We start from the raw sequence: 16773 nt of genomic DNA, 5'->3' as shown, positions 1-16773 counted from the left end.
AGATGAGGCAGAACTTTCCTGATGACAAAACCAGAATTGAATTTGCTCTATGTGTTCTAATAAAGAAGATATAGTTTAAAGTAATGCACACAGTTGAAAAAGAAAAGTCAACTGTGTAAATTTGAAGATTTAATTGACTTTATTAAATGATTCATGAATTGGACAGCATCCCATCTAGCAACTAGAAGGATACTCCAGGGACTGTACAGAATGGAAGTTTTTGTTGTTGTTTGTGTGTTTTGTTTTGTTTTGTTTTAAGGAAGAAGTATGGGGAGAGTGAGCAATTAACAAAAGGGGAAAAAAGCATTATATATTCTTTTGGAGGAAAGGAAATGGGTTTTTACCATGTATATTGCTCCTTTTTTATGGGGGGGGGGAAGGGTAGGGGAAGATCTAGAGGCCCAAATGACAGATTACCTGCTGGTGCTTAACCAGAGAATTCCAGACGGATTGATTAAGACTACATTTCTGGGAGAGGTTGAAACTGCAATTAGATTAGGTATTAAATCTAGGTTTGCTATTCTGGGCTTTTAGCATAAGCAATGCCATTTGGGACCTATAATTTTCTCTTTAGCAACACTGTTGTGAAAATCCTTGTAGTGATGAGATTCATTCCCTACAATATTTTTCAACTAAACAAATTCTATTAAATAAGAAGCATTTTAGGGAAAGCTTTTCCAAGGAGAAAATGCACCTAATAAGATCTAAGCAGACTGTCTTCTGGTCACCTAGAGTCTAAATTAATCCAGGGACAGACTTGTAACCACACAGAAACTTCATTTCTTTGATATGAGATTTTCTCTTTTCTTTTCTTTTGAGTCAAACTGGCCTCATCCTGCACCATGACTCACCTGCCTACCTCCATCTTTGCACATCCACTCCCCAGTCATTAAGCCCTCAGGACAATTTGTTTCCGGTCAGTATATAACAGTCTTAGAAACAAAGCCTTGGGTATATTGACCACAGAAATCAACTTTTAGCCTTGAATGTGTTTTAGCTCTACACCCAGAAAAGCAGAATGGACCACCAACAGGCAGAGTGATACCAAGGCTGACATCACTACCAGAAGCAATGGTCAACTATACCCTAGAACCAACCAATCAGTAGAGAGCATGACCCTAACGCCCTTAGTTGCCATGATTCATTTTTTTCTCTCTGTATAATCCATCCCTTAGAAACCATCCGGAAGCCAGGTCCTAGAGCCATGGTCGGCAAACTGCGGCTCGCGAGCCACATGAGGCTCTTTGGCCCCTTGAGTGTGGCTCTTCCACAAAATACCACGGCCTGGGTGAGTCTATTTTGAAGAAGTGGCATTAGAAGAAGTTTAAGTTTAAGAAATTTGGCTCTCAAAAGCAATTTCAATCGTTGTACTGTTGATATTTGGCTCTGTTGACTAATGAGTTTGCCGACCACTGTCCTAGAGGAAGAGCTCACCTGTGACTCTGGGTTTGTCTCCATTTCCTTAACTGATAAACCTTTACTTTTTTTTGCTTCAAAATCTTGTTCGTGCAGATTTAGAAAAGCATATTGTTAGGCACATGCTCCATTATGCTTTGCTTGGGGCTCTCACCCCTCCCTGGAATGTTTGGTATATCCTTGCCCTTCCCAGCAGTTTTCCAGTTATTTTCAGTGTAGGTTACATGATTTACAGCCTTCGGTTTCCAGTGAACCATCTCACCCTGTTTCCAGTGGACCGCCTACCTGGCCCCCACCTGCACCTGGTCCAACTGGTTACTCAGACAAATATCCCACTCCCCCTACTCTGCCCCGCGGATTCCATTTTGGTCTCAGCCCTTCTGCTAGCAGATGTAATAATGAATTTACTAGTATAATTCTTTACCCCTTTTGGCCTCAGGCGTTCCTCCTTTGGCAACCCTAACACTTATGGACTGCAGATATCAGCCACTGTTCAATTCCTTTGGATAAACATTAACCTTTTGCACTCGGATGTCGAGTGTGACTCAACACGGTTAGCATTGGTAGCAGCTCGATGAAAAAAGCAAGCGAGTGCAAAGGGTTAAATTAAAGAACTCAAGATTAAACTTCCAAGTACCTTTGTAGAGGTATTCAATTTTCTTGGTCAAATCTGGAGCCTTTTTAGCTTTGGCAAGCAGTTGATCTGGATTAAGGGCAAATCATCTATATATATAAAACCCTAATATGCACATAGACCAAACAGTGGAACAACTGAACAACCAGTCGCTGTGACATGCACTGACCACCAGGGGGCACGTGTGGAACATGGCAGGTGTCGGCAGCAGGCGGCAGAGCACAGAACATGGTGGGCATCAGCCATGGCAGGATGGTGGAGCAGGTGAGCTAGGGCACAAGACCAAGGCGGGGTGCTGGTTGCTGTCATTGTGGCGAGCCTCTGGTGGTTACTGAAAATTCTTTGCACCCGCTGTCAGTGCCGGAGCCACTGCTTGCACATGCTGCCGGCGCCCGGCGCTGGCCCCAATCACTTGGCGCCATTAGCGGGTGCGAGTGGCAGTGGTGGGAGCGGGGCTGCCAGCAGACAGGGGACCATGGGCTGTGGAAGGAGGGGTCAGGCAGGGGCAGGGAGGATGGGCCGAGACCTGCCCCTGTGCCTACCACAGCCTCCTGGCCCACAGTTCCTTTCAAGGTGCATGAATTCGTGCACTGGGCCCCTAGTATTTTATGTAATTACTAGAGGCCCGGTGCATGAAATTCGTGCATGGGGGGAGGGTCCCCTCAGCCCAGCCTGCACGCTCTCCAATCCGGGACCCCTCAGGGGATGTCCAACTGCCAGTTTATAGGGCCTAAGCCGGCAGTCGGCCATCCCTCTCACAATCCGGGACCACTGGCTCCTAACTGCTCACCTGCCTGCCTTCCTGATCGCCCTTCACTGCCCCCTCTGCCAGCCTGGTCGCCCCTGACACTCCCGCCAGCCTGATTGTTCCCCCGGCCAGCCTGGTTGCCCCCAACTGCCCCACCTGCTGGCCTGGTCACCCCCAACTGACCCCCTGCTGTCCTGGTTGCCCCCGGCCAGCCTGGTTGCCCACAACTGCCCCCCCCACTGGCCTGGTTGCCCCCAGCTGCCCCCCCCCCTGCCAGCCTGGTCACCCCACACAGCCTGCTGTTCAGTCGTTTGGTCGCCCCTCACTAACCCCCCTGCCAGCCTGGTCACCCCATGCAGCTTGCTGTTCAGTCGTTTGGTCATCCTTCACTTACCCCCCTGCCGGCCTTGTCTCCCCACACAGCCTGTGTTCAGTCATCTGTCTGGTTGTTTCGGTCATGACGGCCCTTGGCTTTTTATATATTAGGATGATATAGCAATGCATGATGGGCCAAAGTGGTAAAATAATAGCACATAATTAATGGTTTACCTATACTACAATGCTAAGAATGCCAATGTATTAAGAGGTAGTAGCAATTTCATTCCTATAAAATGGCACAGTTATCTGATTTAGTGTGAAATGTAATTTATTCAGTAAATCTTAATTTTTCCTTTTGTAGGGATTCAGAACATACCTCCCCCAAACGTGTCACATTAGTAAATATATTATTTTGAGTTGAAGATAATCAAGACCCTATAGGTTCACAAGAAACTTTTACCTCTCCCTCAAAGAATTTAAATTAGGGGCCTTGCCTATAATAAGCATTATAACCAGAAATAACTTTTTATGACCTATTTGCAGAGCAGGACAAACTTCTAATTACTGAACATCTGCTCTTATTGTCCTACACTGATTCTTTGGAATTCCAAGGCACCTTACCTCAACCTTAGTTCAGAATGCCGTATATACCTCCTTTTAACTTCCTGTTCCTGAACCTCTCCTATGTGGGATTCCCATTCATATGTATGTAATTAAATTTGATTTTTTTTCTATTGTTAACCTGTCTCATGCAGATTTACTTATGAGGCCAACCTAAAAACCTTGAGGATAGAAGAAAGTACACTTTCTTTACTAATAGCTGAAATACGCATTTTCTTTTCTATGACATTTTTTCTTCTTTTTCAGGGTTTTCACCTAGTTGGATAATTACTTCTTTCTCCACTGCAGATTCCTTCTTGTGCATTTCTATCAGCTAGTCATTGCAGTCCATATTGGGTTTAATACCATTATTCATTAGTTGTGCAATCTTGGGAAGTTTACTTTATTTCGGTTTCCTTATCTATAAAATAAAGGCTGTATTAGAGCTTCCTTGTTAGGTTAGTATGGTATATTAAATTAATTAATATTTGTACATTACTTAAAACATTGTTTAACATACACTAAGTTTCACAAAGCAGCTGGGTTAAATTAATAAATGCAACCTTCAATATATCTGTTTTTAAAAATGAATAGTAAAATTATCTTACTTATAATGAATAAACTTTAATATGACCTCAGCTGGTGTCCCATTGTGTTCAACCAATGAGTGGCACTTTTGGAAGACTGGATGGGGTCCAGAGGATGGGAGAAGCCAGAGTACTTCTTCTCCTCTCTTTGTTCTCCGTAGATGCAGTCAGTAACTGCTTCTTCTCTGTGGCCTTGGTTCCTGCCAGACAGGCCTGCAGTAGGTCTAGCTCCTATGAGGAACCCTCAATCCTTATGTCCCATGAACACAGCCTCATCACCAGGTCCCTTCAGCTGCGGATGGCAGCTGCTTCCTGCTGTTGTTAATTTTTGTGTTGCTTCATTGTCCCTTATTTGGTCTCTCCCCTAACTTATCACCTGTATAAACAATGTCTTCTATTAAATTCACTTTTATTAAAACATGATTAGACCATTTTCTGTTTTCCTGGTTAGATCCTGAGAGTTATTTTGCTGAATTTTATGTATTTACATAAAAGTTGTCTTAAATCCTTTTGGAATAACAAACCCAGAGACTGGATATATGGGGGTGGCGGGGCGGGGGAGTGGGGGAGACAAAGAGACAAAGGGAGACAGAGACAGAGTTGGACAGAGAGAAAGAGAGAGACTATAAATAGTCTAACTTTATAATGATGTAGATTTCTAAGGTATAATTGCTTTCAAAGTTGCATTTTTCAGACTGCAATTCATTCAGGTTTCTAAATTCAGTTTTGTGTTCTTCATATTCTTTATAAGACTGTTGGGAGAGAATGTTAAGGAATCTAACTTATAAAGAGAAACAACTGTTTTTTTGCATGACTCTGAAAGTAGTTTAAATCTTTTAGCACTTTCCATTTCTCATTTGATTTTAGTTAAAGCACTCTTTAGGTTTGCCTAAAATAATATTTCTTACTTACATGCTCTTGCACTTTTAGTCAATTCAAAAATTATGTGCAAAATCTCATTTTTCAAAGAAAGACACACTTGTTTTATTTTTAATGTCCTTAATATTAATCACTCCTAGAAGTTCTTGATATTAACATGTGGGGAGTATAGTGGAGATATTATAAATCTGTTTAACCTTACAGCAACATAACAGCTGTCTTATTCCATATGTGTTCCAGATATTTTTCCAGAGTCCTTTAATGAGACATACTTGTATTATTATATACACGCAATTTTAATGTTGGTTAGGAATTTACATTTTTTACTTGTTTTTAAAAAACATTCTTTTCTGATACGCCATATGTCAAGGAAAGACACGTGATGCGTGTGAGTTGTAGCTCTTCAGTAGCAAATGTAAGTCCACAGGAGACCTTGGGTTTCCTTTCGTTAAATATTTATGTGACATTCACACCACAAACTAAACTCTCAACAGGCAGCACTGATTTCTTCCTCCACAAAAATCTTTATATCAGAAATATATGGACAAAGGCAGCTACTCTCCTTTTTGCCAAATATTAAGTATTAACATAAAAATCAACAATTAATACTAATTATAATTTTAAACTTTTGAGATAGGCTCTATTCTCCCTTAAAAGCAAGGCTAAAGTTTCACAGGCTGGTAATTATGATACTGCTAATAATATTGGTATGTATTACATCGTACCATTTATTTTTCACAATGCATTAATTTATTTATTTCATCTTAATTTACTTATGATGCATGTACTCCACTGTCTCCCAATAATATTTTGGGAAGAATAAAGTTACATATACAGGAAAAGATTTAAAAAAATTATGAAATTTAAAAATAAATTTAAGACCACAGATACAGGAATTGTCAAAACTTAGATAAACTAATTACCAAAATTAAGTGATAAGTAATGGTTATACTTTTCCTGAAAATTAAGGCAAAACAAGGCAAACAAATATATCACTCACAAATTACACTAATTATATGTATCTGGTTTGAAGGACTAAGGAAAAGTAGAGCAATCCATTGATTAGCTAAAACTTCTTCTGAAACTATATTTATTTATAATTTACTTGTAATTCACTTGCAGGTTTCCTCTCCCAAGATCTCTATTTTTGTGAAGGAATTTGCATGTATTTAATACCTTCTGAGAGTGTTATTATTCAAAGTATGGAGGTCGAATATTAAAAATTAAATCCATTAATTTTTTTGTATGTCACAATTTAACAAGGAGATTTACTTATAAAGCTTAGTCTTGGTGACATTAAATTTTGAAAACTCCTCTTTAAGAAATGATTTTGGCTTTTTTTTTCCTTGCATAATTTAATTGCCCTCTAGTCAGATTTCAATTGCCTCCACTAGTCCTACTGAATCAAAGTGTCCTATTCCCACATAGTTCTCTGTTGTCACTAATACTTGGGGTTGAAAAAATCATAACTATGAATGGTTGTGACAAGGGAAATATTTCATAATTTTAAAGTAGACATAAACTCTTATTCAAAGATTGTAGTTTCTCACAGAACAAAGATAAGGCAAATTGTTATCTTGAATCATTATAGCAACTACGAAGAAGATTGGTTAGTAAGACAGCTGAATTTACCCAAGAAACCACAGAAATAGAATTTAGTTGTTGACATGCACAAGGAAGAATCCTTACATTTCAAATTTAACTCTAATTCTAAAGTAAACTTTGAAGTTAAAGATAAAATGTATATCTTCAAGCCAAAGGTGAGAGAAAGTACTACAGGAACTTGGAAGTCAAACATGGTGACTTAACGTTCTCTGAAAGGACAGAGGAACGAGTCCTTGGTACTGAGATTCACACAAGCACATTTTCAGGCAAGTAGGCTTAATTTATCAATTGATCTTAATATGATTTAGTTAAAGTATATACATATATTTATATTAATTTATTTACAAAGGAAAATGAGTTTTGCTTAACTGTGGTAATATTCTCTTTTGCTTTGATAAAGGAAAAAAAGAAGGAAGGAAGAATGAGAGTGAAGGAAGAAAGGAAGGAAGGAGGAAGAAGGAAGGAAGGAAGAAAGAAAGGAAGGAAGGAGGAAGGAAGAAGGAAGGAAGGAAGGAAGGAAGGAAGGAAGGAAGGAAGGAAGGAAGGAAGGAAGGAAGGAAGGAGAAAAATGGAGAGTTCTGTCAGTAAAACAACTTGAACACACATTATATTTTATTATATATCAGCCTATTATGTGCACAGGGGACAAAATCTACTAAAACATCCCAAGGGATAAGCATTAAAGAAAAAAATACAGAGCCAATTTGTGTCTGCAATACTATCAGAGAAGTCAGAGCAGTGAGCTAATTGGAGCAAAATGGGTGACAAATTGGGGTGACAATTTTCAAATTTAAAATACACACTTCTGCTTGGCCAGCATGTCTCAGTGGTTGAGTGTTGACCTATGAACCTGGAGGTCACAGTTAGATTCCCAGTCAGGGCACGTGCTGGGGTTGTGGACACCATCCCCAGAGTGGGTGTGCAGGAGGCAGCTGATCAATGATTCTTTCTCATCATTGATGTTTCTATCTTTCTCTCCCTCTCCCTTCCTCTCTGAAATCAATAAAAGTACATTTAAAAAAAATAAAACGTACACTTCTATTCCCCTACAATGAAGAAATATTTGTTTATTTGCTTCCTTCTTCACTTGTTAGGATTTATCTTTTTCTTTTCTTCCATGTATTTCTTTATCTTTCTGCAGTCATTTCTAAAAGGGAACAGGAATTCCACTCTTGAGTTGCCTTCCTCCAGTAGGAGCCAAGATCCACTCTTAAGAACTTTCTGGAGAAACTCCCAGTTGCTGGGACAAAAGTTGAAACCCAGCAAATGAATTTACCAATTGTTACAAGAATAAAATATAGATGTTTCTAAGCTTGAGAACCTGCACTACAAATTAACACCGCTTCCTCGATCATGTTAATGGCCTGGCTTGGACACTGTTTCAATAACTGCCTCAGTTCTAAAGCCAAAATAGCTTAATTTATAAAACTGCCTTACATTTATACAAGATAAATGTGCAATACAGTTGCTTTTGCATTTGATTGAAAGTTACATTGAATTATAAGCCATTTTTCAGAGGAAATTTTACTTTTAGATTTATTTTTCGAAAAATCAAACAGCTGCTTTTAGTTTAAATAGTTTACTCTTGCTAAAAGCGATGGCAGTCCAGAAACATTTTTTTTATCAAGGTTTATCTCCACTTGTTAAGTTTAGATAAGAGACTGCCAGATTTTCTGCTTCAAAAGAGATAAGAACAAATGTAACCGCAGACACTGCTCATTTATCACTAGCATGGATGGTTTTACAGAACAAAGTAAAAATGCATCTATCTCGGCTTAGAAAGAGGATACATTTGAATTAGCCCAAGGAGGAAACATCAGATATTTAATTTCAAAAGATAGTCGCACCATTTTTGTACAAGAGGAGAGAATAATTTAGAACTAATACAATAATGAAATTTTAAAGATAAAGTTGATAAATTAGTTTTGAACTTCTAGACTCACATGTTTTCAAGAGTTTTTGAAGAAGATTGAACATTTTAAAGTACTCATCTTTATTCTAATGCTCAGGGTTGAAACATAGTGATTTTTTCTATCCAAAAAGATTTGCTAATATTTTTTATACCAACATAGTATATTTTTTATTCATCCATCAACATTTCTATTCACTTAAACAAATACATTGAGAATTATTATTATAAACAAAATCATCATTTGGTAATTATTGGTTAGCTAGTATAGTCCAGGCATAATGCTAAGCACAGAGGATTAAAAAAAAGTGTAAAGAATCTCACAGGTAGAAGATACTTTTAAAAATGCAAGCAAGCAGAATGTCATATGATAGGGATTATGGGAGAACAATGAGTGAACATTTATGGATAAGGCAAGATTCATGGAAAGGAGGATAATGGACTTAAGACTTAACTAATAATTAGGATTATACCAAATGGCGAACGAGAAAGGGAAAGACATTCTATTTAAGGGGCATAAGCAAATGGACTTAATCATAAAAGGATATTAGAAGTTTGGGGACAGAAATGTAGTATGACTTGATTACAAATTAACAGGTGCTGAAATGGTCTGGTGAGAAATAATGTCGGAGATATAGATTTGGGCCAGGTAATGAAGAAAATGCAATTGAAGCTTTGGCAAAATTCATAGGGCATTCCTGTCCTGGCAAATAAGTCACTGTGGCTAAAATATCTTTGGGTAACCAAGGGGGAAAAGGAGGCAGGCAAAGAGACTGAATAGAGATACATGTATAACAAATTAAGAAGGTTTTACACATGATAACAGACCAAAAAGTTTGTATTTAATTTCAGTCAATGAAGGACCACGGGTTCTAAGGGGGAAATAACTTGAGATCTGTCACTTGGGAAACTGCAGTGATGCTGTATAGTATAAGAATGGGAAGAAACTGAATTACACAGTCCAGGGTCATGTTAATTTTGCCTTCCCATCATTCTTCTCCCTTTTAGTCAAAGCACTTTTTTCTTTTCTTTTTTTTGCTGATTCTGGGAGCAAAGAACATCCTAGCCTACCTTGGCTGGGTTAATTCAAGTACCCTTTATTCTTGGCTGCAGTGAAAGGACCAGGCATGGGTTTTTATGCCTAGCAGAAGAAATTAGAGGTTTCCCTGGTTTGATTTTTTTCAGCTGTTGCTGAAGAAGAAGAATTTACTTTCATTGTAAACACAAAATGTCTTGCAACCTTAGAACCAGCCTGGTGGGAATAGCTGCCTGCATATTGCAGATTAGAGTTGAAGAGAGGAAGAGAGAAATTGATTCCTGATAGACTACTGTTCCCATATCTAACCCTCTCTGAAACAGCACTATCCCATTCCTAAACTTTGTTTATGTGAGTACAGTATATTGAGTGTAAAAATGGCACCAACTCTTCCTCTCCCTTTACCTGTGCCCTTTGTAATTTTGAATTATAAGTTCCTTCCATTAAGAAGTGAAATCTATTTCCCCACCTTTTGAATCTCAGGTAGACTTGTGATTTACTTTGACCAATAGAATGAGGCAGAAATAACAGTACTAATTCTGAGCCAGGACTTCAAGAGGCCTAGGGCAACTTGTCCTTTTAAAGCCCTGCCTTTGCCATGAGAAGAAACCCAGGGCAACCTGCTGAAGGTTGAGAAACCGAGTGAGTAAAGAAGAGCTTAGTCAATTGGTGGCCAACCTGCCAGCCTCCCTTAGACACACTAACTAGCCCAGCCAAGATCATCCAAACCCAGTCCATAGCCGCAGAACTGCTCCCCTAACTCATACACTTATAGAACAAAACCAATCTTAGCATTGTATTCCACCAAGATTTTATGGTTGTTTCTGATGCAGCATTATTGTGACAGTACATAATTGATACAATAAACCAATCCATTTTCTCTTTTCTTGAGTAAGTTAGTTGGGTTTGAGATTCTGACACAACTAAATCAATCTTAATATAACTGGTTAATAAGACATTGCAGTATCTAGGTAGAGTTCAAGCCTGAAATACTGTGGGATGCATAAGATGGACATTCAAAACCATTTCAATGGATAATGCACAAAACTTGGTATACAATTGGATATGGTTTGTGAAAAAGAGAAATTATTTAAAATGATGCTGAGATTTCAATCTAGAAAAATTGGGTGATTTGTCAAGTAATAGGATCACGGGATTGAACATGCACCTCTCTGCCCTCTTGGACTTTATATTCTGTTGAGAGAAGAGAGACCATTAACAAGTTAGATTTTAAGTATGTTGGATGATCATAAGTGGCATAGGGGACTAGAGCAGGGAAAGATAAAAGGAAGAGCCAGAAGGCTAGAAATGCAGTTTTTAACAGGATGGTCCAGAGAAGGTCTCATTGAGAGCTTTGCACTTTGACAAAGACATAAAGGGAGTAAGTCATGAAATAACTGAAGTATTTCTATGCAGAGGTAGAACGTGAGAGCTGGATGGCTCAGCTAGGCTTCCATCCACTCAGCTGCCTATAGAGAGGAAGTGGAAGAAAAGAACCAAACAATGGTGTGGGGTCACGAGAGGATACAGCCCCATTCCCCCTCCCAGTCAGTTGAACCAAGTCGCCTGGCCGGCAGCCACAAGGAGCAGAGCAGCGCATACCTTCACATGTCCTTGTGTCTTCACACGTCCTTGACAGCCAGCAAGTCTCACCAGACTCTTTGTTTGTCCTTGGCCTGCACACAAGCTGTTCCAAGCAGGTCCCTCTCCCCCTCCCTTCTGCTAGATAGACCCTGGCCCGCCATCAGTCATCCCCATGTGTAAGTACTAAAGGCTATGTTCTTCCCTCTGGTCCCCCTGTGTGTGTGTTTTCAGCCTATCAAAGAACAGCAAGGCACTCCCAGGACTGGAGCTCTTATGTTACAAATGTTATGTCTTAGATTTCTGATAGGTGAATAGAGGATCTTTGAACAAGGAACTCCAATCCATGCTAGACTGTGTTCAAGGGATTAGTTTTCCAAACTGACTCCCCTGTGTTTTCACGATGTATGCATCTACTTCACTTAATTCATCACTAAAATAAAGGCTATGCTTAATAAATATTATGCTTAAATATAGCAGTTGTTTTATAGTAATCAGTTAATAATAAAAGGTAGGAAGTTTAAGCATCATAATGCAATTAACCACTATTTTGTTAGAGTTCTCTCACTGAAATGTAATCTTATTTTTAGTAAAATATTGAGTTTCAGTTTATAGAAATCAATACTTCATTGGAAAAGAATTTTGTGATAGTATAAATATGCATTGAACCAGTAAAGTTGCTCATAAGAGGAAAACAACTTCCAAATATAGGCTATTATTGAAATTAATTTCTTATATATCTCACTGGAAGACTCTGTTTCTAAAATTATAACAAGAGGGTGCTTTTAAAAATGAATCAAAGGCACTCAAATGTCATCAAAATCTTGTAAAAAAGACACTAGCATGGCTTTCCAATGTTGGCATTACCAGAACTGGAAAATTATAAGTATTCCATGGTATTTATTTACCTCTCATTTCTTGAGCACTGGCTATTTGCTAGTCAATGGGCTAGACTGTGGTGAAGACAAACAGGAGCCTCAAACAAACATCTTTCTTTACTGCATTGAACCAGTAAAGTTGCTCATAAGAGGAAAACAACTTCCAAATATAGGGTATTATTGAAATTAATTTCTTATATATCTCACTGGAAGACTCTGTTTCTAAAATTCTAACAAGAGGGTGCTTTTAAAAATGAATCAAAGGCACTCAAATGTCATCAAAATCCTGTAAAAAAGACACTAGCATGGCTTTCCAATGTTGGCATTACCAGAACTGGAAAATTATAAGTGGAGAAGCTTTAGCTATAATGAAGCTACAGAAGGTTCTGGTGCCTTTAAAAAAAAAAAAAAGCCAAGGAAGTTTAGGTCTGCTTTGCCCAACAAAACAATATACTGTATGAGATTTGGACCAAAGATCATAGTAAAGTCTGGCAGCATCTTTTGTCTTTTTTATTGTCCTATAATGAAAAGAGCTATCTATCCTGCATTCTCACTTTTTTTCATATCAACTCTGAAATAGAATAAGCTACAGAAGTGATAAGGTTTATGCCATAATTAGTATCATCCACTAGGTACAAAAATATACTCCCATAAAAATAAAGATTTAAGCTGATTGACATTCTCTTTGTAGACTTAGTAATTTCATATTTGTGGTCTAAATTGGTATATAAAGTTAAGTATTCCATGGTATTTATTTACCTCTCATTTCTTGAGCGCTGGCTATTTGCTAGTCAATGGGCTAGACTGTGGTGAAGACAAACAGGAGCCTCAAACAAACATCTTTCTTTCCAAAAGTTTGTTCTAGTGGAAAGGGAAACATACCTGCACTGTGATAGGCTATGATATTATGATATGTACTTTGGTGAAGGAATGTCCAAATTGCTTTAGTAGCTTATAGTAGAAAGTGATTATTCTATCTGAGGAAGTCTAGGAGAGCTTCCCAGAGGTGGTGAAAATTTAATGGAATGTGAAATATGAATATAAGTTCACCGTTTGTAGAAGTGAGGCGGGGCAGCATGTGAAAAAGCATATGCAAAGCTGTGAAACAATATGTCATAATTGGTGAGTGAAAACTCATTCCGATGATGGTTTGTATAAAGAAGCAGGTGACAAACGCATTCGAATGGCTTTTAAACATTATTGATCATTTAAAACGAGATCCTTTAGAGAATTGGAAGCCATTGGAAGTTTTAAAGTAGGGTTATCACATTTTATTTTTAGAGATATATTGTGGAGAAATGTAAAATAAATACTATTCATTACAAACATTTAAATAGGTGACATTAAATGATTTAATGGAAGGAATAAAGGCTATGTATTTTTACAGACATGTTCAAATACTATCATGACCATTTATTACCTTTACTTTTTAACCTTTGGAACCATTTTATTTTTCTTCTGTAAAATGGCAATAATGTATCTAACTTACATGATTGCTGAACAAAATTCACACAGCATCAAGTACATGGTAGGCGTTTTATAAATATTTTACCACCAATGGCTTTTATTCACAGGGTTGTTGTGACAATAAAAATAATTTATTTGTTTGAAGTTCCTAGTGTAAACCTTGGCACAGATGAAGCACAATGTTTCATTTCCTTTTCTCTTTATTTTTAAACTGAAATAATTATTCTTTTATGGTTATTTTCATAAGAAAAGACAACAAATAAGAACTTACTTTGAAAATGCCATTAGAAAATCTTGGGAATTAAGCAGTGTAATTTTTTAAAAAGTGATAATAACAAAGTGATATACATTCATCCAAAAAATAATAATTTTCAAATGAAATGCTGACCTACTAGTATATATATAACTACAATATATTTATTTCAGATATGGGAGAGAGAAATGCTCTATAAATGTGATCACAATGTGTACAAAAAATAGAAAATATCTGTAGGCTGATCACATTTTAGAAAAAAACTGTTCTGTTATTATGTAAATAGAATACTATTTGAAAGGTATATGCCAAACTGTTCATGTCATTTCTGTGATGATGTGTTACTTTCAATTTTACTTTATATTGTTAGTGTTCTGTATTCTTTGCATTTTTCATAGATCTGTGTTGCATTTATATTATAAATACAAAACTTGGTAATTCACACACACACACACACACACACACATACACACACACACTTAGCAAGCTACTTATTTATTTTATACTAAGATAATACACCAAAGATAGCATAAAGAACAAAACACCAATTCCTTTTACACAGGGACCCAGCCACAAAAATGCAAAGGGGAAGTGGCAGCTTTACCTTAATGAAGATAAAGCTGACATTGAGATAGTCCAGGGGAGGGTAATTGAAGAGACATGCAGAGGTATGCCTCCACTCATTTATGGTTACTGACTACCAATACTGCTGCCGTGCATGGATGGCAGAGGCAATCTGTGAGCTTACAATTAAGTAAATAAAGATAAATCTTCCCCTTTATGCTACACAGAATTAGAAGCAAAAGGGGTCAGGGAGTGAAGTGATAAATAGCATAAAATTAAACTTTCGCATATGGTACCTGCAGCCACACAGGATGTGCTTTCAGAGATTTCAGCTAGAGTTAAGAAAGTTTGTGTCATTCTCAAAAGATAAATTGAAGGTATAATATTATGAAATGGATTAATGTGGAGTCCAAAAGACTCTCATTTTGAATTGCACCAAAAGAAATGCTGGCAATGTTAAGGGGGAAAATGCTATTTTTCATGTAGATGAGAACTCATATTTTCTCTTTTAAAAATACTTTATGAACATTTTGCATTTGTATATATTACGTTTTCTGATCGGATAATCCCAGGGAACATTTGGAAAATCACAAACTAAAATTACCTGCAAATCCAAGATATCATGATTAATTTATCTTTTACCTCAATTGAATCTTGTCTGTCTAAGATCAACCATAGCACATTCTACCTGCCAAACCCTATAGCCCCTAGTTTTTCCTGTATTAAATGTGGGTGTGTGCTTATACTATGGAGTAATAAAAGTTAGTAAAAAGTAGCAAGAGTAATTTAAATCACTCCTTAGTCACTAGTTTAGTGCCGAGAGAGAGAGAGAGAGAGAGAGAGAGAGAGAGAGAGAGAGAGAATCTCACAAGCACAAGCACAAGCATTTTACATGTAACTTCAGCAATGTAACATTTTAATAGCAGCAAAATATATATACAACTTTGTACTATATATTCTAAAGCTGTATATTTAGATGTTTTTTCAGTATATCTTATATAATAAAGAGCTAATATGCTAATTAGACCGAACAGCAGAACAACTGTCTGGATAACCTTCTGGATGAATCCAAGGCAGCAGCAGAGGTGTTGGGGTGGTGGTGGGGGAGGGAGGGCTGTGAGGGCTGAGGCAGCCAGGTCTGTGAAGGTCTACCCTTGCACGACTTTCATGCATCAGGCCTCTAGTCAGTATTATAAAATTCTAATGATTTACACATTTGCATGCTTTTTTTGACCCCCTGAATATGTAATAGGCTAGCTGAGTTAGCTTTCTTGGCCTTGCTCTCAGGAATCAATAGTAATGCCCGCGCTACCACTGCAAAGTCTGGGCACTGGGCTTCAGCCATGGCCAACTGCCGGCAAGAAGGGAAGGATCCAATCATATTTGTGACCAAAGAAGACCATGAAACTCCAGGCAATGCAGAGCTGGTGGCTGAGGATCCCAATGACCCACTCAAGAAGCATAGATTGACCCTGCCAAATGGAGACATAACTGGAACTGTTCATGCCTTGGGGGAATGGCCCATGGTCCCTGTGGGGAACCATTCAAATACCCTTTTCCTGCTTCAACGATAGCACGGAGGATGTCTAGGGATCAGACTGTGTAGACCAGTTCCGGGCCATGCAGCAATGGACCTCTATTCCCAAGACAATGAGGAGAAGGAAGGGGAGAAGCCAGCAGAACGTTTAGAAGAGACAGAGATCTCGCTGAGGCTACCAACCAAAGGAGACGACTGTCAAGCTAATGAAGGCCATGCTGCTGCACTGGGCTCCAGGCCTTCCTCCTCGGAGTGATAGGAACCTTTGGGTCACTCTCCAAGAAAGTGTCCTCCTCTATTGTTCTGTGCACTGTAATGTACAAAATAACGTATTTTAATGACCAGGGGTCTTGGTCTCTTGACATATACAAAGAAAAATAAATGGGGTTATGAGTGTGTATCACATAATTCTATCAGTGACTGCAGCTGCTACTTTTGAATTCCCTTCTCAGGTGACCTGAATTTTGCCACTTTGAAATCATGTGCTGCATATTCTCAGCAACCAACTATCATTATCTAGGAGTGCCTCTTATGAGTGAGCTGATTTATTCTGGTTCATTATCCCCCTTTTAGTAGATTTTATACCTGTTTGGGAAATGTAATAGAAATAAAATTATCTTCCTTTAAAAATCCTGGAATGGGGTCATTCCTAATACAAGAGGCCAAATAATCAGATACTTATTTTGCAAAAACCATCTTGACCTTGAGTATATGAGGAGGTCCTATGCTTCATTTCTGATGTATTTCAGTTTCCATTTTTT

General features: G+C 38.0%; 1 protein-coding gene across 1 annotated transcript; it reads left to right on the top strand.

Annotated features, from left to right (window-relative positions):
- Positions 1-15818: 15818 nt before the first annotated feature.
- On the top strand, positions 15819-16268 carry LOC307107857 (mitochondrial intermembrane space import and assembly protein 40-like; the record flags this gene model as incomplete). The annotated part of the gene is made up of 2 exons (XM_079785368.1): positions 15819-16007; positions 16050-16268. The coding sequence occupies 2 exons, from the start codon at positions 15819-15821 to the stop codon at positions 16266-16268; spliced, it is 408 nt and encodes a 135-aa protein (XP_079641494.1).
- Positions 16269-16773: the final 505 nt, after the last annotated feature.

The sequence above is a fragment of the Cnephaeus nilssonii genome (assembly GCF_951640355.1).
Source record: "Cnephaeus nilssonii genome assembly, chromosome: 12".
NCBI classification, from domain to species: Eukaryota; Metazoa; Chordata; class Mammalia; order Chiroptera; family Vespertilionidae; genus Cnephaeus; species Cnephaeus nilssonii.
The sequence above is the reverse complement of the archived record's forward strand: the minus strand, read 5'-3'. Positions and strand labels throughout refer to the sequence as shown.